Genomic DNA, 23,540 nt, shown 5'->3' with positions numbered 1-23,540 from the left:
CAGAGGTACATGGCAATAGTCATACCCTTCAGTCACTTTCCCTTTTACCCACATCAAGAAAAGCCAACCATGCCTCAATGCACTAATAGCTGCTCGAGGTGACAAGAAAGAGGGATTTTTATTTGGTAAAGCATTTGTCCAGTTCATGGGACAACGTACTTAGCTGCCATTGGTGATCAGGACTTGAACAGAAGAAAGGTGGAACCTAGTGTCACAAGGCTCCAGAAGATGACAAAATCGGTGCAAGATCGAACTGGAATGCTGTTGAAAATCGATTCAATTCAAACCACAAATAGATCTTCAAAAGAGTCCTAGATCTGATGGAATACCCTCCGATTTACGACTCTCCGATGATTAAGTCAGCTGGAGCCTTGAGAACGAATAGTAGAAATAAAAAAACTGAAAGGTAAGAAAAGAGATTTTGAACGAGTAGAATGAGGACTCTTGTTCCCTTCACTGGAGGAGCTGAAAAGAATTCAGCAATCTTAGCTCTATGATTTCTAACTTACCTTGTGGAAGATATCCTACCTCATTTTATATAGAGGGGACTTGCTTAGGCCATTAGGAGAATTTGTTAAACCGTTAGTTTGTTATAACAGAATGGTCAGTTATATGGAGATCGTAGATTGTTTACTTATGTAGACATTAGCTATAGCATGACTGAAAGACAGCTGTTGTTGAGTTAGATAACTGTTGTAAGGTAACTATTCGTGTTTTAAGATCACGTGATTCTGGACCGATATTCCTTACGCCGAGATTGGCAAACAACCTAGTTGATTATATTTTATCGGGAACTAACTCTAGTCCGTTCAAATCAATACAGCTAAACCGAAAGTTTATGGCAGATCGATACTCAACCGACTTGACTTGAAAGTATACTTATAATTCAAATAACTCTAATATTGCCACGTAGCTTAATGATGAGGTCAGTTTGTATATACCAACACATGCCCCCACTTTTCAGGCCCGAACTTGAGTTCTTCATATCAGATGTGGAAAGTCAATTCAAAAAATCTTATTTGACTTGTGCTGTCGGTATAATACATCGTACAGCCAGCGGTTGAGAATATTAATTTTTTAAGCATTCGAAGCGACATATCATTTTTCAAAAATAATTCATCGAATTCAATAATTATGAGTATTTAGAGAATCGGAAGCTCATTATTATCTGAACGGTTATGCCCAGATGTGCATGCGCTATGTATCAGACTGCCATTGATTACCTCAGTTGTTATATAGATCAGACCTGCGTGGCTTAATCAAAAAGAGGTATATCGAATCGATTGATCTGATAGTATAGCTTATTGATCTGAATCATTGATGATTTTAGAAATAGGTCTGTACTCTGTTTGAAAATAATTTTACTATTTTCTCTGTGCGAAAGCTCCGTCGAAATTCTTCCAGAGCTTTTTTAGCACCATTAACGTCGAAGAGGGGATCTTTCAGCATCGCCAAAGTCGGAGAAGAGACCATTAAAGTTAAAGAAAAGTTCCTTGAAAGCTTCCTCAGAATCTCTTCTTTGTCTATTAGGTATACTTCTTTATTCTTGACTTCTTTTTCGTGTAACTCTAGGATTTTAGGTCTTTTTAATCGCACTTTTCTCTCCTGGACAGTTCTTTCTTTTGCCTTTTCATTTGTTTTCCTCTTTTCATTTGTTTCTCTTTCTCTTTTCTTTCAAAAAATATCTTCCGATAGTAGTGAGATGAGTCAGCATGATCGTGTACCTCGATCGACCAAGCCGTTGCTTGAATTTGAAGTGAAAACTTCATCTCGAGCAACGATCGAAGTTAGTACCTCAAGTCAGGAGGATTCAAAATCTCCCATAAGAGGATTCTTGGATTATTTCAATCCTGATACTGAACAATCTATTTTGATCGATCTCGATCAGCTCATAGTTCTAGGCTGGGATAATTGGATTACTGAACCTTCAGAAAGTTGTGTTGTATTTTATGATAAGACTCTTCGTTTTGAACTTCGATTTTCCTTACATCCCTTCTTCCATAATATTTTGGATTTCTATAGACTCCATCTGACCCAAGTTACCTCCAATGCCATTAGGATGATCATGATATTCATTATTTGCTATAAATTCTCCATCATAAAACTTAGCATTTCTCTCTTTAAAACATTATTCGTCCTAAAGAAACATCCTGATGAAAAAGACTAGTGGTACTTTTTACCTCATCTTAAATGTAAATTTGGTAATACCTTTCCATCTTCTATACATAACTAAAAAAATCATTTTTTCTTTATTTCTTCCAACATTCTATGGGATTTCAGCTACAAATAACGTAAGCTTGAAATCAAATAAAACTCCAATAATGAAATACTATCTGGGGATGAGGAGGCTTTTATCGAACTATTGGGTATGAAGGTACCCAAACTGAGCATACTAATGATCGATCAATCTTTATTTAACATCGGCATCAATCAAATCTCTCTCTAGGATAAGCCAATTTCAATATCACTTTCTATTTCTCATCATTATTTATTTATTTATTTATTTTTTCATCATAGTAATAATGAAGTTCGATCCAAAGAGGAAGGCTGATGCAAAGAAAAAAAATAAGATTCAACAGGTCAACCTGCCCCGAAGAGGAGTAAGGAGGTTGCTGTCCCTTCTAGGTTGGTTGCCCCCTGATCTTCATCTGGGGCCATATCAATAGATTCGGATGCTGTCCCAATCTCTGTTGTACCACCAATGGTCAAACATCAATCCCGACAGTCCACCGAGATGGCTTGTCCAAAAGAGGCATCTGCATGCCCAAGGCAAGCTTCTTCTCCGGCACCTCCTTCAACGTCGACGAAGTCAACTCGTCTGACAAAGCAATGTCTGAGATCTCAAATTCTCGATGCCAATCCACCATCTACCTCATCGGAGAGGATCGACCTCTCTAAAGCGTCACTTCTGGAGACACCAAGACTTGGTAGAGATCTACTGTATAAGATGATGCCTCAGAAGGATTTGGATACTCAAAAGAGAGTCCTCTCCATCGAGCAGATAATAAACTACGGGTTCAACAGTATTTTGGATGTAAATTTCATCCTTCTCTGCTTCTTTCCCTTTTTCTCTTACATCAGCTCTTTACCAATCTAAATGTATTCACATTTTTCTTTTTGCAGTTGGCCATGTTCTTCAGGTTGCTTAATGAGCACCTGACATGGTTCTTTGAAAATAAAAATCTCTAGAAAAGAGGCTCAAGGTCGAGAATGAGGTCAAAAAAGTGGCCGAAGAGGCCAAGAAGATAGCAAAGAAAAAGGCTTGCCAAAGAAATTGAACTTGCTGAGGGACTAAAAAGTCAACTCCAGAAAATGATGGATATAATAAAGGAGAAGAACCAGTAGCTCCTAAACAACCAACGTCAGATAAATAATCTGAAAGATAAGCTATAGAAACAGACCGAGAAAACTTCAGAGCTGAAGGCCAAATTGAAAGAGGTTGAGTCGATAATTGAGAAGCGCAACGTGGCCCTCCTTTCATATCAAAGGCAGCTCAATAAAGATAAAGAGCACATTTCAAAGGTCATCAAAGATTATAAGGGGCCTTTAACTACGATTTCCTGAGTTGCAGGAGTTTGATTATAAAACTCTTTCCTAACCTTGACTCAGCAAGGTTACCATGGAGGCAACTCTGACGGGAGCATCCGAGGTGACTTATATAGCTACTTCCGAGGTTCGTACTACGACGCCACCTGCTACCCCTCCTGCTGACGTGCCTTCGATCGAAGTCCCAGCCAGTCTAGCTAAGGTCCCAATTATCGAAGTCATTCTAATGAAATTGACCGATAAGGATCCTGCTCCAGCTCCTCCAACAAATATTCCTCAAGCTAACACTTGAATTATCATTGTAATTTTCTTCTCCTTTTTTAGTTATTTAAACTTTTGTATTAGCCCGATGTGGGCTTTTATAAATACTTTTGACATCAATGAAATGAACTTTTTTAAAGTATGTCATTTTCTCTCTGCATCGGATATTACCAATCTTAATTAACCCAATCTTGGATTTAATGATTCGAAAAACTAATTCACGTCATTCATAATTGATGACCATCATCATACTTCAGTCAAATAATTACAGATAAACACCATTTGACTTCAGTTGGGCAAATAATTAAAGCACCAACAAATATTGACCAATCTCAGTCAAATTAATAATAAAGCTGATATGGCTAAACTTATCATGTAAGCTTATCATTGAAGTAAACTAAATCAAATCAATTAACTAGAAATAAATCAACCTTTGATAATTCATTGTAAAGATTCTAGAAATACCTTCATTCAAGTGCAAAGTGGCAGATCGGGTCATTTTGTCTATAGGACTTTGACCTATGATGCCATTCTGTGACTTTGATCATTAATTGCTTTAAACCGATGTCGCAAAGCCCTGGCCATGGATCTAGATACTTTTCATTAGATTTTTGTTGAATTTATCATCTTTTATGTGAGGTCCAATCCGAAGATCGGATCCTAGTTTGGTTAGGATTGTTATAGTCTTAATTCGGCTCTTTCCATCCTCGTTTGGACACTTAACCTTTTTTAGTCCTTGTTCGATCAGACTTAATGATCTCATTTAGATGAGATTCTTTAAACCATCCTCATTTGGCTAGACATCGTAGCCTCGTTTGGATAGATTTACTTCTTTCGATCGATTTGACACCGATCCAGTCTAGATGTGATTTTCATCTATTATCATCCTCATTGGATCAATTATCACCTATCTAGTTTAGATGAAAAAAAAAAATTTCACAAAACCACCTTCATTGAAATAATCTGTAATTTATTTTTATTGAGACAAAAGCCGAAAGCTTTATTGAAAGATTTTATTGATAGTACATTCTAAGATTTTCAACAATCCATATTCGCGGAATAACTATATCATCCAATTTCTCAATTTGGTAAGCTCCCAGATAAATCACTTCTATAATCCGAGTAAAATCCTTCCTAATTCGGAGCAAGTTTCTTTTATTCTATGAGTTTTGAGACTTCAGCTCGATGGACTAAATCTCCTTTATAAAAAATTTTAAGCTTTACTCGAACATTATAGTTTCTCCCTACTTTTTGCTTATAAGTTGCCATACAGATCCGAGCTCTTTCTCTGATTTCATCAAATAAATCTAGATCGGCTCAATCTAGATCGGCTCTTTAACCGACCTGAATTATTTCCTTCATGAAAGTTTTCTATTCTGATCGTTGGCAGGATGATTTTCATTGGTATTACAACTTCTGCTCCAAAAATGAGCATAAACGGTGTTTCTTCGATAAGCCTCCGAGGTGTAGTTCTATAAGTCCAAAAAATATTGTAAAATTCTTTTGCCCAAAGACCTTTCACCTCCATAAGCCTGATCTTTAAACCTTGAAGGATGGTTCTATTAGTGACTTTAGCTTCTTCATTTGATTACGGATATCCTATCGAGGTAAATCTGTGATCTATATGAAGCTCAGAATAAAATTCTTTGAACTTTTGATAATCAAATTACCGTCCATTATCAATGATTATAACTCGAGGTAAGCTAAAACGATAGATAATTGACTTCCAAACGAAGTCTCGCATCTTTTTTTCAATGATTTGTGTTAAAAGTTCAGCTTCCACCAACTTAGTGAAATAATCAATAGCCATAATCAAAAATTTTCTTTGTCCGATAGCCATTAAAAAAGATCCTAGAACATCTATTCTCCATATAGCAAAACATCAAGATGCTGTAATAAAAAAAAATTTGGCTGCAGGCTAACGTTGAATATTGACATACTTTTGACACTGATCACATTTGTTAACATAATCGATCATATCTTTTTCGATAGTAGGTTAATAATAACTTTGTCGAATCACTTTGTAAACCAATAATCTGCCTCCCAAGTGATCGTCACATATTCCTTTATGGATTTTTTAAAGAGCGTAATCAGCTTCCGATGGTTATAAGCATCGAAGTAATGAAAATGAATATGATCTTTTGTATAATCGATTATCTTGAATGACATACCATGGAGCTTATCTTTTAATTCTTCTTGCTTCAATTAGATTAGTTGATAGAGTTTTCTTAATAATAAAATTCATTAACGGATCAATCCAACTTGATTCATATTCAATTTGGAAAATTGGCAAAGCTTCGATACTGGACTTTTCAAGAACATCAATAAGAATCCTTTGGTTAAGCTCAAGAAAATCGATGTTGCCAAATGTGACAAGATATCAGCTCGAACATTCTCTGATCTTGATATTTGTATGACTTCTAAATCTTTAAAATTTTTTAATAACTCTTGTACATTCTACAAATATTGGAATATTATAGAATCTTTTACTTCGAATTGATCTTGTATCTATCCGACGACAAGCTGAGAATCGATAGAAACTTTGAGTCTTTTGATACTAAACTCTTTAACCATTTTGAGTCCTGCAATAAGTACTTCATATCCTGTCTTATTATTTGAAATATCAAAATTGAATCTTAAAGCATGCCTGATAATAGCATCTTCTGAACTAACCAAAATCATACCAGCTCTGCTTTCTTTCGAATTTGATGCTCCATCAACATATAGCACCCAACAAGAGCTTTTTTTAATATTGCTTGGGCTTTCTGAGATCGGTTCTTCATTAAAAATAGAACATTTCATAATAAAATCAACTAATATTTGAACCTTTAATGAAAATCGAGATCGATAATGAATATCAAATTCATTTAATTCAATAGATCAAGTCGTTGCAAGACTGACTTCAAAGGCTGATCGGTTAGAACAACAATAGAATGAGCTTGAAAATAAGACTGAAGTCATCTAGCGGATGTAATGAAAGCATAAATCATCTTTTTAATTTTAGAATATTGAATTTCAGTATCTCAAAGTAATTTGCTGGTATAGTAGATTGATTTCTGTATTCTTGCATCATCTCAGATTAAAAATGAGCTAACGACGTTAATTAAAACAGATAAATACATGAATAATTTCTCATCTTCAACCAACTTTAATAACAATGGAGCTATGCTAAGATATTTCTTGAGATCATCGAAGGCGGTTTGACACTCATCCATCCAATTAAATTTTTTGATTTGCCCCAAGATTTTGAAGAAAGAGATATATTTTCCAGTCGATCTGGATATGAATCGATTGAGTGATGCTATCCGTCTGATAAGTCATTGTACCTCTTTTATTGTGCTCGGATATTTCATCTCGAGTAGCACTCAGATCTTTTCAGAATTAGCTTCCATTCCTTTTTGTGTTACAAGAAAATTCAAAAAAAAATTATATCACTCCAAAAGCACATTTGTTTGGGATTGAACTTTATTTGATATTTACGTAATTCTTCAAAGGATTCTTTTAGATCGGTAATATGCCGATCTGACTCAGTGCTTTTCACCAACATATTATCAACATAAACTTTCATATTGCGGTCAATTTGTTGCTTGAAGATCTTATTGACAAAAGTTGGTACGTGGCACCTACCTTTTTAAGATCAAAAGATATCATTTTATAACAATACAAATCTCTTTCAATGATAAAGGCTGTATTTTCTTCATCCTTAGATGCTATTTTAATCTGATTATAACCAAAAAAAGTATCTATAAAGCTCAATAATTTGTGTCCTAAAGTAGTATCAACAAGTTGATCGATTCTTGAGAAAGAAAAACTATCTTTCGAGCAGATTTTATTGAGGTCGGTATAATTAACACAAATCCTCTATTTTTTATTTCTCCTTTTTGACCATAACAACATTTACAATCCACTTCGAATACTGTGCCTCCCTGATGAATTTAGCTTTTAGAAGCTTATCAACTTTTTCATCTATTATTTTGTTTTTCCGAGGCAAAGCTTCTTTTCTTTTATTATACTGATTTATATTTTGAATCAACATTTAATTTATGTACAATGACATCGATAAAAATTTCCAACATATCAGAGTCTGACCAGTCAAAGACATCGGTGTTTGTTCAAAAAAAAGATATCAATTTTTTTTAAATCAAATTTTAGTTGAAATCTGATCTGAACAGTCTTCTCCGGATCCTCACCTAAAGGAACAATAATAAGTTGTTCGACTAGTTCTCAATTTTTGCTGATCTCAATTTTATCCTTTTGATCAGGTACTTTAATTGATAGAGCTTCTATTGATTTTTTTCATCCTTGTAGCTATTAAAAAGTACTACCTAGCAAGTACTTGATCTTCTCGCATTCTTCCAACTCCATCTTTCATTGAAAATCAGGCTAATAAATGATAAGTAAAAACCATAGCTTTGAGGGCATTAAATCCAGATCCGCCAAGAATAGCATTATAGGCTGATGGTATTTTAACAACTAGAAAGATGAGCTATACAGTCGATTAGTGGGGTTCTCTTTCTATGATTACTAGCAAGGTAATCTCTCCTTGCACAGCTACAGAATCTCTAGAGAATCCAACTAGTAGAGCACTGACCTATTTTAACTGATCCAACATGTTCATTTTTTAGAATGCATCATAGAACAACACGTTAGCGGAGCTTTCATTATCAACTAATATTCTTTTTACATCATATTTTGCTATTATCATAGAGACGACAATAGCATCATTGTGGAGAGTTTGTACTCCTCTGACATCATCATCAGAAAATGAAATGATATTATCAGTATGTTGTCGCTTTGGAGAAGGGCCTTCGACTACTTTAACTGCTCCCTAAGCTCCAACGAGATCTGAGATCATGTTAATAACTCCAATAGTAGGTTTATTGAGCTCATTTTCATTATCGAGCCTTTGCCGTTGTTGAATAGCTTGACTTGTCTGATCTCAAACATATTTACTGAGATAACCTTGATGGATTAGCGCTTCGATCTCACCTTTAAATTACCGACACTCTTCAGTATCATGGCCATGGTGTCGATGAAAGCGGTAGTACTTTCTTTTATCTCTTTTCACCGATGGGACCTTCATGGGATTAGGTCGGCAAAAATATCTTTCATCCTCGATCTCCATCAGTATTTGAGTTCGAGGAGCAGATAATGAGGCATAAGTATCAAATCACCGAGGTGGACTTTTAGACCTTAAATTTTTTCGATATCGGTCAAACTCATTCCCATATTGATTTTTGCAGTCTTCTTCTCGAAGCTGTTTTTTTCAATTCTTTTCCTTCTTCACCTGGTGGAGTATACTCTCTTCTTCTTCAGCTTGAGCATTTTTTTTAGATCCAAACCAATATTTGCTCATAAATGTCTACATAATTCTTATTAGGGGAGAAAATCAATCGATTATTATGAAATCTTTGCTTCAAAGCAGCCATTGCAATAGACTCATGGAAGTTTTTTACTTCCAATGTAGCAGCATTAAAATGTGCCACATATTCTTGGAGAGATTCATCCTCCTGCTGTTCAATAGTAAAAAGACTATTAGTATTTTTCAGATGAACCTGATTATTATCAAAATAAGTAATAAACAACTTCATCAACTATTCAAAGAAAGAAATAGATCTTCGCTTGAGCCCGAAGAACCAAATTCTCATAGATTTTTTAAGGATAATCGAAAAAACGATACAAAGGCATCAGAAGCCCCTTGCAATCTCATGATAGCAGTAAAACCATCAAACAATTCCACCATGGACATCTTGAACCAGGAAGGAACCGATTCACCTAAAATTTTTTGGAAGAAAGGAGACCATAAATTGAAATCTTTTTCACTTTGAGGATGGCTTCCAAACTATATTTCCATCAATCTTTTCTCAAGATCCTGAATCTTCTATCCAAGACCTTCCCAATATGATTTTTACTATATGGAGTAGATTCTACTTTCCAAGATTGATCAATGCGATCAAGAAGATGATCATGATGAAGATCTTGATGAATCAGTTACTGGGTGTGGCGAGATTGAGCTTCTTAAGAGGCTGCTTCTTGCTGCTGTTCAGTGATATGCTGAACTGATTGCACCACAGCAATAAGGGCTTAGACCTACTGAACCAGGAGATTAAATTGTTGATGATCCACTATAATGGAAGGTTGAGCATTCTTCTGAGTATCTCCTAGAGAGGATGGTGCGGATAAAGGATCATTCTGTGCCTTCTTCACCATTTCCACCAAAAAATTTTGAATTGCCCTCCTTCTAACACCAATCTGATGTCACAAGACTCCGAAAGAAAGATGACAAGATTAATGCGAGATCGAGCTGGAATGCTGTTGAAGATTGATTCAATGTAAACCATAAGTAGACCTGTAAAAGAAGTCCTAGATCTGATGAGATACCTCCAATTTAAGACCCTCTTATAATTAAGTCAGTTGGGACCTTTGGAACGAATAGTAGAAATGAAAAAATTGGAAAGCAAGAGGAGATTTTGAGTAAAGTGAGGATTCTTATTCCCTTCAGTGAGAGAGCTAAAAAAAATTAAGTAAAATCTCAACTTTGTGAATTCTAACTTATCTTATGGAGGATATCCTGCCTCTCTTTATATAGAGGAAATTTGTTTAGACCATTGAACTATAAGAAGAATTTGATATACCGTTAATTTGTTATATCAGAATGGTTAGTTGTATAGAAATTATAGGTTGTTTATCCATATGAAGATTAACTATAATATGACTGAAAGATAGCTATTGTTGAATTGAATGACAGTTGTAAAATAATCGTCTATATTTTAAGATCACGTCGATTCTGAACTGAGATCCTTTACGTCGAGATCAGGAAACAACTTAACTGATCATATTTTATCAGAAACTAACTCTGGTCAGTTCAGATCGACATAGAGCTAAAGTGAAAGTTTAAGATAGATCGATACTCAACCTATTTGACTTGAAAGTATACTTATAATTCAAAAAATTCTGATATTGCCACATGGCTTGATGATGAGGTCAGTTTGTATGTACCAACATAACCAATTGATGTAAGATAACCATAGGGGAGCTAATAATTGATGTCATGCAAATACGATAAATTCTAACTCAAATTGATGCAAAATCCATGAATGCAAAATTTAAATATGATGCGAACTAATGGTAATCAACAATGTGAATTAAAAACCTGATCTAATTATATGCAAAAATTTAACTACCTATTAATCCTAACACATGATTAATGCATGGGAAAAGCAAACCATGGTTGCAGGTGCTGAATTTATTTGATGCAAAGCAGATAAGAATAATTAAAATACAAACCAAAACAAATAATAGCATTACAGTTACCAATATTCTGTTGGAAGATGACAACGATGGTTATACATTTGTACAATCTCAAAGGCTGTTGCTGCTGTTCAGAAATGTCCCAAACTGCATCTTGCAAGAGATGATGTCAATGCCGAAGAATTGAAGCCTTCCTTTCTTGAAATATAAGAGAATTAAACAACCTCCAAACCCTAGATTACTGATTTGGGTTGTTTGTGGTAGGATCTAGAAGAAGATATCAGTTCTACAGTTGGTCTAACCAAATATTGGAGGATAGTAAAAATGATATTCAACAGCAGATCAATCGGTTCTTACATCAGATCAGATTTGCTCCTGCTAGGGTATTCAGCAGGCCCTAGCAGATCTTAGAAGAGCACTATATTTATTTGCTCCAAGTGAGTTATGATGCAGAAAGACTTCACAGCTCAAATCCAGTGTAGGAAAATTTCAGGACAGAAAAAGTAGCGCATAGAAATAAAATTAAAAAGAAACAAGTAAAGAGGAAGAAAACAAAAAAAGAGGGAAAAAAAACAACAACAACAACTGCACACTGGCTGGTTGGGATCGATTCCAGGGCCTCACACCGATTCCTCTGCCTTATACGCACAAGAAAAGAGATCTGATGGGCCTCACACCCAATTCCTATGCCTCATGCAGAATAGAAGAGGAAGACAAATTTGATTTGATTAGAGAAATAGAATAACAAAGACGCCTGAAATTGCCTTGAAAAGTAGCATTACTGTTCATGATACGTACCACAAACAGGAACATGCCCCAACTTTTATTTCTAAAATGCAGCTCTCTAATCACATGTGACTAGACTAATCACTTAGTGCCTGTTTAGATATTCCTACATGATGGGACTTAAAATTCTATAGGAATTGAACCTGTTGGCTCATCTAGTTTTGTATTCTCTAAGAGCCTCTTTAAACCCAGCCTAGATCTATGAAGGTCTTGTTTTCTTTTCCATAGGATATAGGCTGAGTGGTGTTTAGTTGATATAGGGTCATGCTTAAATAAAGAGCCCAATCCACAAATCCTACAGGATTTTCAGCTCAATCCTACGGGAATATTCAAACAGGCCCTTAGATTCTCTCTTTTTCATGATAAATGCAATAAAACATGGACTAAAACAATTAAAACAGAAAAAAAATATAATTAAACAAAAATTCAATGATGCTAAGATTCAAAAACTAGAAAAGCTCTAATAATGCTTGATGATGTTTCCGAAGCTCCCATTATACCACCTTATCATCCAAGTCAATCCCAATACTTGGCATCTCCTCAAGATTGAGTAAAAACAAGAAATCAGCAATCACCATCAACTCTCTCTAGCTCGGTAATATTTGCCAGGCTGCGGTGTCTCTCAAGCAACTCTGGACAAAGCTTTAGTAGTTCACCAGCTGTGAATGTTTCTAACAGATGTTACACCATTTCATAATAAAGTCCACATACATCTCAAGAGAATTCTAAACTTCAAATGCTTATCTACTATCAGTACTGGCTTAAGTTCAATTCTGCAGTACACACACTTCGACAGCTTACCGTAGGTCATTGTCATGCTGGAAAGAAAAGATATTTTGCTGACATATAGCTTATAACAAAGTACCCAATAAATAGTTCTATAGGGTATTTAAGTTTCAATGTATATACAAATAATAGTATCTTCCATGAATCAAATATTTTTTATGTTTTAACAAGTAATTGATTACCAGCAATGACTGGAAATGTAGTAACACAGAGCTAATTTATTGCTTAGACCAAGATTTTATCCGGTAAAGAACCTCTTCCATGACTGCCACGGAAGAAATCCACCTGCAAATGAAGGATTCAAATTCAAATTCAAATAGTAATATGACCAATAACCACCAACGAATGGTTCCTAAGAGCATTGGTTGACTTCGAAAATGCTTCTGAAACTGAAAACAGACTAGCAGACAATTGCCGAACCTCTAAAGATAGGATGTCAAAAGTCAAAATAAACAACAGACTTGACAATTAAAACATACCACAGCCAGGGCAACGGACATAAAAATCATTTCTCAGAACAAGTCCAGAGCCTCTGCAAAGTCTGCATTTTCTCTGTGCCACCTACCATAGAATTTGAAGTAAGATCACGGTGAACAACCTAAAAACCCAATGCAGAAGCAGATATCAATATTTGGCATGTTGACTTCAAGTTGAGAGTCAGACATAAAACACAAATATTAATGTGTTATACCTTGGTCATTATAGTTGACACCTTATACATGGTATAAGGGTTATTTGTTTAGGTACTATTATTCACATAACTGTATGTCCTACCATGTCTCTTATAAAATATCACAGGATCCAGTATTTCATAACAGTCATCATCACACACAATATTAAATTTGTAAAGATGGCAAAAAATTGGAGATGACTCCATCTGCATATTTGCAAAATCTCGCAATCAAACATTAAAAGGGCCCAAAAACAACACATTTCCAAACTTAACAGGAAATGGTAATCAAGTCTATATCTGCTGGACCACTTATGGCCCTGTTATAGGAGTATGATGCTTTTCTTATTCTTATGATTGGAGATCAAAGGCTGCTGGCCCCATCTACACTTCTCCATGAAACCAGCTGGCAAGCTTTCAATGTAGAACTGTGTTGAAGAAGATTGCAGCAGCTCTCTAGCCAAACAGTGGGCTACGATGGTTTAATGTGAAATTTGAGGAGGGAATCAAGATATGTTGTATATGAACCATAGGATGCAAGTCCACTAAAAGGAGGAAGGGTGCCATGATATAAAATAAAATGTCGGACATCTTACACAAGATTGTAATATGAAAACATAATACCCAAATCATGCATATGATAGTTCTATCTTGAGTGATCCCTTAAGCAACAACCAATTCAGTGCAAACATGGCGCCGTTAAGCAAACATCCAACTCCTATTTAGTTAAATAATAACATTTATTTTGTAAGACATATGTAAAGATTCCTTTGGGACACATCAGAGTGATGGTTGGAAGGGATAAACATAGGTCCCCAAGTAAAAGAATATGCAATCAACATCCAACAGTTTCTCAATAACATCTTTTTATCTGATGAACAACATTTTTACATGAGTTTGGAGACCACATTTCCATCACCTCCATCTTAACTGCAGTAGTAATACATTCCAAAAGACCATTCCAATTAGCACAAAAAGCAAGAGTTACATCTAGTATTAGAGGCGCAAGTAGGTTAGTAGACCAAAATCCTACTCAAACCCACTCAACATACTCAGCCCATACCTGATGTGGGGATGGGTCCTAAAATAGCAACCCACATCCAATTGGATCAGGTACAAGTGTCATGATATTGGACCTGACACAATCAGACACAAACAGAGCCAAATTTAACCTGCAAGAAATTACTTCAAAAATCTAGCTCTAACCTTAACAACTGATATGGGTAGGAAATCCCACCTCTAAGCCAAAGATGTGAGTAGGCTTCGGTAGCTGCCGACCCAGATCCTGTCGACCCAAATTCAGTCGACCCTTGCTTTTGTCGATCCAAGGTACTTTAGTCAACCGTCATCGATACATTTGGAAGGATTGATCTCGAGCTCCTACGTATTTTTTTCAAATCCCTCGACCACTGGAAATAACTGGCAATGTGGCAGATAGGGCAATGGGCAACCCCCAGATCCCAAAAAATATGGTTAGGAATATCACGGGCGACGTGCCCAAAATGGTCGAGATGACCTCTCGCACTTCTGCCCTCTCACAGCTCTCACCTGTCTATAAATAGAGGCTAATAGGGGACCCCCAGGTATGCGATCTCTCCTCTTTCACTCCTTCCCATCTGTTCTGGGTATCTAACTTGAGTATTGGAGGTCCCCGCCGAAACCAACTCCGATTAGGAGACTTTTTTTGCAGATCCGGCCGCCGTCATCCTACCGTCGCCACCCACTCTAATCCACCAACATTCGAATTGAAAATTCACAGCAACAAATTGGCACTAGAAAAAAAGATCAGACCCACTTTTAGGAAGGAGCATGAGACCAGCAACAATGCCGCCGCGTAGAACCTCTTCACGACGTTCTAATGCCATGGCAACCTGGCTAGTCGAAAATCTGGTTGAAAACCATGCTCCGATACAACCACCAGAGGCCCCATCATAACCGTCCCAATCGGCTATGGGAGTGAATCCGGATCACTTCAACATGATGGTCGAGCAATTATAGGTGTTGACTGCAGCAGTCCGCGTCATGCTGCAACCAAACCTCGCATAGGAGGCTCCCTGGCAGGAACCACCTCAACCTCCCCCGCGCAGTCTAGAGTGGGGAAGGCAGATGCAACAGAGTCAACCCCAAAGTCCTAAATGGAGGAGGCGCTCTCCTACCCCCCATTCCAAAAAGGGCTCTGCTCCGGACTAATCTCCGTCGCACCACACAGAGGCCTATATGGCCCATGACGCTAACATTGACCCCGCAACTAGAAGTCTATGATGGGTTGACTGATCCAATGGATCACTTTGAGAACTTCAAGACTCTTATACTCCTTCACGGAGCAAATGACAAAATTTTGTGCCGAGCCTTCCCTTCTACACTCAAAAAGATGACTCAGGACTAGTATCGGGCTTGAAACCAGGCTCCATCTATTCGTTCGACCAGTTGAGTTGGTAATTCGTAGCCCACTTCGTCAGCAGCAAAAGACAACGTCGAGGATCCAATTCCCAGGTGAATATCAAATAGAGGGAAGGAAAGTCCCTCCGAGCCTACACGAGCCACTTCAACATGGCCATCCTGAAAGTATGCGATCTAGACCAGTCGGCTGTAATGACCATCCTGAAAGGCGGACTTTAGAAGAACTCTCCTCTTCTAACTGGAGAAGAGATACCTGAAGGACTTCACTGAAGTGTTGGCTCGACCAGAAAAATATGCTCGAACCGAGGAAGCCTTCGAGATACATGGAACATCAACTGATGCCACAATCGAGGAGAAGAAATAAGACCAGAAGCTCTCACCAAGTCGAGAAGATCCTCAAAGTTGACAGCGATCCAGGCCTCCGCCCCGATGCCAGCAATCCAAAACTCCTCAAAGCTGACGACCCAAAAGCCCCAGAGGACAACAGTCTGTCACCACCGAGGCATCTGTCGTCGCAAAGAAGGTTCATAAACTACACCCCCCCTGAATGCATCTAGGACTCAAGTGCTAATGAAGATCAAGGAGCAGCTTCTCGAGATGAGGAGGATGCAATCCTGGCAAGATCAGTGCGATCCAAACAAATACTGCCTTTACTATCCTGACCATAGCCACAACACCGAGAAATGCATCCAGCTCCAAGATGAGACAAGTTCATTCGATGGGGCCGATTGGACCGTTTTATTCGGCACAGGAGGGACCAGTGCGAGGATCCGTCAAGGCCACCTCAGCTGTCAGAATCACCTTGACTAGAAGAGCCAAAAGAACCGACCAACAACCGAGGTGATCAATGCCTTTGTTGGAGGGCACACTGGTAAATCAGAGCCTAGAGAGTCAGCCAAGAGGCAAAGGTCTGAAGATATCATTACCTTCTCCAAGAAAGATGCACAAGAGATCCAGTTTTCACATAATGATGCGCTTGTATCTTTAAATATTACTGATTATGTACATTGCATCTTGATGGATAATGGAAGCTCGACTGATATTTTATTTTACGATTCATTCTCAAAGATGGGAATTTTCTCAAATCGATTAGGCAAGCAAGATTCTCTACTTGTAAGGTTTATCGAAAATGTCATACCCATCGAAGGAGTCATCATTCTGTCAGTCACTACTAGTCGAGCACCCCGACAATCCACTATCCAAATCAACTTCCTAATGGTCAGAGCACCGTTGGCATACAATGCCATCCTTAGATGGCCAGGGTTGAATGCTCTCCGGACCATGATATCAACTAATGAAGTTCCCAACAAGGCACGAAGTCGGAGAGGTCTGAGGAGATCAAGCATTGGCATGACAATGCTACACGATTGCCCTCCAGAAAACAAAACTATCCAACGCTCTTCCTATCGAAGGGCTAAACTAGTGACGAATTGACTAAAAAATATGGAAAGACGTAAAGGAAATGCCGAAAAATTACCTTTCTTTCTTTTGGAAGATGGAAACGAGCATATGGTTTGGATCAGGTCGAATCTAGACGAGATAATCAAAAATTATCTTTCTTTTTACAGAAAAATACTGATGTCTTTGCTTAGTCGCTTGCTGATATATTGGGCATCAGACATGAAGTCATGATGCATCAATTGAATGTGGACCCAGTCTACCAACCCGTCAAGCAGAAGAAATGAAGTCTTGCCCCGAAATCGCAAAAGGCAATTGCCGAAGAAGTGACAAGTTAATTGATGCCGGTTTAATCAGAGAGATGACCTACCCAGATTGGCTTGCGAATATGATCTTTGTAAAGAAGACGAATGGAAAGTGATGGATTTGCATAGACTCCACCAATCTGAATTAGGTCTGTCCAAAAGACAGCGATCCCCTACCTCGGATTGACCAACCGATGTATGCAACATCGAGCCACGAGCTCCTCACCTTCATGGATGCCTTTTTCGACTACAATCAAATCCGGATAGTGCTTGAAGATGAGAAGAATGCTTTTGTTACTGACTAGGGTCTCTTCAGTTACAGGATTATCCCTTTAACTTAAAGAATGCAGATGCCACATACCAGCGACTGATAAACAAAATCTTCAAAGAGCAGATCGATCAGAATATTGAGGTGTACATGGATGATATACTGGTTAAAAGCTAAACCTTGGAGAAACTACATTATTAACCTCAGAAAAACCTTCGCCACCCTCTGCAAATACCATATGAAGCTAAACCTGATGAAGTGTGCTTTTGGGATCACCTCAGAGAAGTTCCACGGATTCATGGCCTCACACTGAGGCATCGAAGCTAATCCTGAGAAGATGAAGGCTGTGCAAGAAATGAACCTTCCGAAGTCTATAAAAGAGGTCCAATGCCTCATAAGTAAGGTGGCCACCCTCAATCGATTTATCTCCAGATCGACTGAGCGATGTCTCCCCTTCTTTAAGATTTTGAAGCACCCAAAGAACTTCGAGTGGATCGAAGAAAGTCAGCGGACATTCGAAGAGCTGAAAAGTTATCTCAACTCCACACCACTCCTTAACAAGTCAGAGCTGAATGAGGAGATATCTTTACTTAGCAGTCTCGCCAACCACGATAAGCTCGATATTCGTCCGTGAAGAAGGGAAGGTTCAAAAGCCAACCTATTATATCAACAAAATCCTTCGCGATGTGGAGATCAGGTACACAAGGCTTGAAAAGCTAATTTTCATCCTTATTGTCTCGGTCCGAAAGCTCCGACCCTACTTTCAAGCCTACATCATAGTCTTCCTGATTGATTAGCTTTTAAAGCCTGTCCTACATCGATCGGACATATCGGGTCAAATAGCAAAATGGACAATCAAACTCATGGAGTTCGATGTGAAGTTTTGATCTCAACCCTCCATTAAGGCACAGATATTAGCCGACTGCATCTTGGAGTGCATAATTCCCGAGGAAAGCCCCAAAGAAGCCGAGCCACCGAAAAAAGATCTGGCCAAAGAAGAGTCCAAGGAATTATGGGTCACGCACATGGATGGATCATCGAGCTCCATCGAGTCAGGAGCGAGACTGATCCTCATCGAACCAGAAGAAATCATCACAAAGTATGCCTTACGCTTCCCATTTCCGCCCATCAATAACAAAACAGAATACGAAGCCCTCACTACCCGGCTTAGAATAGCAAAGGAGCTGGGGGTGTGAAATCTGAAGGTCTGCAGCAACTCTCGACTGGTGGTCGGTCAAATCCGAGAAGACTGAAGCCCGAGAGGAAAACATGAAAAGACATCTGCTAAAGATAAAAAATATGATCTCTGTATTCTCTAGCTTTGATATTCAGCAAGTACAAAGGTCAGAAAACTCCCGAGCCAACCTACTATCCAAGCTAGCGACCTCAACACCTGAAGACCTGCCCAAAGAATCCTTTTTTTGAAGTTATGAAAAGGCCCAACATCGAGGAACCCATCTCGGTGATGCAGATCGATAATGAACCAAGCTGAATAGACCCACTGATCCGCTACCTCAGAGATGATATAGTACCAATGGATTAGAAGGAGACTCGAAAACTAACCGAGCATCCCACTATGTCATCTATGAAGACAAGCTATACAAGAGGTCGTTCTCTCTACTGCTCAAGTGCTAATGCCCCTTTGAAGCTGTCTACACTCTGCGAAAGATGCATGAGGGGATATGTGGAAACCACCTGGGGAGCAGATTGCTAGCCTATAAGATACTTCAGCAAGGATATTACTAGCCCATCATACTGCAGGATGCGACTGATCTAATCAAACAATGTGATCGATGCCAACGGAATACAAATATCCAATGCCAACTTGCCATGCCGCTCGCTAGCTCCCATTGTGCACCCTAGCCCTTCACACTATGGAGAATGGATATCCCCGGGTGTTTCCTCAAGCATCGGATCAATAAAAATTTCTACTGATCACCATCGATTATTTCGGTAAATGGATAGAGGCCGAGCCATTGGCCTGCATCATTTAAGCCAAAGTAAAAGACTTCATCTGAAAGTCCATTATATGTCAATTTGGCCTCCCTCGGATGTTGATCACGGACGTCCATCAATTCATCAACGTTCGCTTAGTTTTGCCGAGATTTGGGCATCTCACATCATGTCACATCGATAAGCCATCCCCAAGCTAATGGAGAGGCCGAGGTAACTAATCAAACTCTTCTGCAGGACTTAAAATCCAGGTTGGATCATGTTAAGAGATCATGAGCCAATGAGCTTCATGTACTCTGCATTTATCGAACCATAAAGAAACCCACTGAAGAAACTCCCTTCAACGTTGCCTTCGAGATAGAGGTAGTCATTCCAATTAAAGTCGGGATTCCCTCATTGCGGGTCCAGAACTACGATGAACAAAATTCCGAATGGCTCCGAGCGAACTTGGATCTGCTTAAAGAAGTTCGAGAGAGAGCCCGAATAAGGATGGCAGCCTACCAACACAAGGTTGCACGATACTATAACTCCTAAGTCCGAGGCAAAATATTCAGGATCGGCAATCTGGTGCTGCACCGAGCCGAGATATCTCAACCAAGTGAACAAAGCTCTCTCCCAACTGGAAAGACCCTCACCAAGTGGACGAGGTCATCAGACCCAGAATCTACTGCTTGAAGTAGCTGGATGGAACACCACTGCATCGATCATGAAATTCAGACAACCTATGGATGTACTACCAATAGTATAACAAATACTTTCAATAAAAGAACAATTTTTTCTTTCTAACCCACAAATTTTACGAATAGTCATAGACCTCGTTCTTCTTGCGATAATATCCAGGCCGAAGATCTGGGCGGCCAAGAAGCAATGGCTAACCTAAAGGACCATCGCAGGCCCCATGTTCCAAAAATAAGCTGAGCCGACAAAAATCTTTGATCGTGCGAGAAGCAAGGGCTAACTATGAAGGACCCTTAAAGCCCACAAATCTAAATCCTCCGGACCAAAGACCTCGACAGTCAAGAAGCGAAGGCTAACCTAAAGCACCTTCGGAGGCCCCTTGCTCCTAAAATGAGCTGAGCCAACAAAAATTTTGCTCGTGCGAGAAGCAGCTAACCACAAAAGACCCTCAGAGCCCATAAAACCAAGTCATCCGGATCGAAGACCTCACGTCAAGAAGCGAGGGCTAACCTAAAGGGCCCTCGGAGCCTACAAATCCAAGTCATCCGGGCCAAAGACCTCAACAGCCAAGAAGCGAAGGCTAACCTGAAGGATCCTCGAAGGCCCTTCATTCCTTGAACAAGTTGAGCCAATAAAAACCTTGGCCATACGAGAAGCAAGGGCTAACCACAATAGAACCTCAAAGCCACAAATTCAAGTCATCCAGGTTCAAGACCCAGTGGCCAAGAAGCGAGGGCTAATCTAAAGAACCCTCAGAGGCCCCTCACTCCTAAAATGAGCTAAGCCGATAAAAATCTTGATCGTATGAGAAGTGAGGGCTAACCATGAATGACCCTTGAAGCCCAAAAATCCAAGTCACCCGAGCGAAGACCTCAGCAGCCAAGAAGTGAGGGCTAACCTAAAGGCCTCTCGTTCCTAAAATGAGCTGAGCCAATAAAAATTTTGGTCATGCGAGAAATGAGGGCTAACCACAAAGGACCCTCGGAGCCCTTGCATCCAAACTTCTCGGTTCAAAAACCTCAAATGTCCAAAAGGCGATGGCAAACCTAAAAGGACCTTCAGAGGAATCACGCTAGACCCAATCATATTTAAAAACTACTGCTGACTACAAATTGACAGTACTACCTGCACTATAACACTAGAATAGCATCGAAAGGATGTCAGTAGGTAAGCATCAACACAACATTTCAATAAATTAAATTCCAAAGGTCGAATCGATCGATCACAATACTCACTCTGTGAATAATGGGCGATAAAAGAAAAAAACATACAACAATGCAACCGACCACTAAGCTTCCAGAGCGGGACCATCTCCGACCTAAGAAGGGTCTTCGACGATAGGATCCGATGCATCTTCGATCACAGGTGCCTCATCTTCGACGTTCTCGGCCTCAGGTCCCTCAGGATCGCTCGATAAATGCACCTCAAAAAGGCCATCATTGACTTCAGGGAAGAGTTGCTTAAGTGAGGCCTTGCATTTCTTAAAGCCGACCTTGTACGTTGTTACAGAAGCTTTCACCATCTCGCATATAACTTCAATCTGATTGGTGGCAATTTCTGATTTCCGTTTGCTTAATTTTATCTTCAGTGGTGCGGGTCGCCGCCTCGCCCCCGCCATCTTCTGTGTGAGCTCCATCACCATCGACTTTCCCTTATCAATGGAATGCTCCAAGGCGGCAATCCTTCCCCTTGCCATATGGAGCTCATTCCGGAGCCATACAACCTCCGCGGCACCCCACCTCGCCTCTTCGGCTATCTTAGTCAATCCTACCAAGTATTCTAAGGCAGCAATTCTCCCCTGGTCCGCGTGGAGCTCGTTTTGGAGCCACTTTCTCCATAGCACCCCACTTCACCTCTTCAGCTGCCTTGGCCGACCTCGCACAAGCTTCAGCTGACCAAGCTCTCTTCGAGGCAAATCTTTTGTCAACTCATTTAATTTCCTCCCTTAAACACTTCACCTTTGCAAAGGCCTCAATACAAGCCTTTTCCTTTTCTAAGGCCCTTCGCTTTACTTTAAAGGCCCTCTTCTTAGCTTCATGAGCCTCTCCCTCGGAAACCCCAACCTAAACGCCAATGGACCAAGCCAAGCTCCTCGGTAACAACTCCATGCGATCGCGAATAGCCAAGCATCTCCAAAATCAACAACAGCTCGACTGCCTGGAGATAAACAAAGGCACAAGAAAATCAAAGGCATGGGGCAGAGCTCCAAAGATAAAAACTTTCTAATTAAGTAAAAAGTTCATCTTTACATAATCTGACAGGCCAAAAAAAAACAAAAGATTATACAAAAATTTAAGCCTAAGTCGAGGCATCAATAACCTCAGGTTGAGGATCGATCGAAGAACCCGTGGGAGCATCGGCAGCTAGCTAAGCAGTCTCCACGACGGACACTAGCATCGTCGAAGGTAGCTTCTCGATGATCGCAAGCTCTACCTGCAGTTGCACTTCGACAGTCACAGACTCCGATTGTGGTTGTTCTTTGGTGGCCACAAGCTCCAGCAAGGATTGATCTTCATCGGCTTCTTCTTCCTCATCCAAAAAAGACAAGTCTAATTCGAAGAAGCGGCCTGATATCTTCAAGCGGCATACTTCTTGTCTGGTGTTGAAGGCTTCCTCACCGAACTTGACCTTCTCGTCAAAAAACTCTTGTGATGCACGGAAGGCTTCCACCACCAGACAGCCCGCCTTGATGATTTGACACTCCACCTTCTTCTCCACCTCGACGACCTCTTGAACCGCTCGACGCCTCTTCCATTTCGAGACTAGATCGGTCTCGATCTTCACCCTCAATTCCAGGCCTCCTCCCGCAACTTCGGCTTTCTCCAACGCTTCCTTAAGGTACTTCACTTCGGCCTCCGCCTTCTTCGTTACTGATCAGGCCTTCGCTACAGCCAAGTCCACCTCTTCGCACTTATGTTAGAGTGCCTCGATCTGGGTACATGCATTGACAGTCTCCGATCAAGCCAACCTTATTGAGTTCATAAAAATTGCAATATAGGGACCCAACTATGCAAGCAAGAAAAATAGGTTAGTTGTGGCAAGTATGTGCAAAGAAGAGAGTCGAGGGAAGACTTACTTGAAGGAAGTTATCACGTCTCTCTATTGGAGGTTCTGACTTTAACCCTCCAACCTTTGGAGGTCCTCTAAGAGAAGGATCCTCTAAAGAAGGTCACATGGGACCCTCCAATTTTCCAGGGTGGAATTGGACGACGAAACCAAAGAGGAGCCCGATCCTTGA

General features: G+C 39.5%; 1 protein-coding gene across 7 annotated transcripts in view; it reads right to left on the bottom strand.

Annotated features, from left to right (window-relative positions):
* Positions 1 to 12,695: 12,695 nt before the first annotated feature.
* Positions 12,696 to 23,540, bottom strand: part of LOC105035202 (uncharacterized) — a 63,905-nt gene continuing 53,060 nt past the window's right edge. For 3 of the 7 annotated variants that reach the window (XR_012142141.1, XM_073259535.1, XM_010910656.4), the window contains 2 exons: positions 13,110 to 13,191; positions 12,816 to 12,915 (listed from right to left, as the gene is read on the bottom strand). Coding sequence is in view for 5 of the 7 variants with exons in the window: in XM_010910656.4 (XP_010908958.1) it covers positions 13,136 to 13,191 (56 nt within the window). In the remaining 2 variants the exon portion in view is untranslated. Of the gene's footprint in view, positions 12,916 to 13,109; positions 13,229 to 23,540 lie in introns of those variants that run through there. The other 4 variants (XR_012142142.1, XM_010910657.3, XM_010910655.3 and 1 more) reach the window with 3 other exon arrangements.

The sequence above is a fragment of the Elaeis guineensis genome, chromosome 6 (genome assembly GCF_000442705.2).
Source record: "Elaeis guineensis isolate ETL-2024a chromosome 6, EG11, whole genome shotgun sequence".
NCBI lineage: Eukaryota > Viridiplantae > Streptophyta > Magnoliopsida > Arecales > Arecaceae > Elaeis > Elaeis guineensis.
This window is presented reverse-complemented; position numbering and strand designations above follow the sequence as displayed.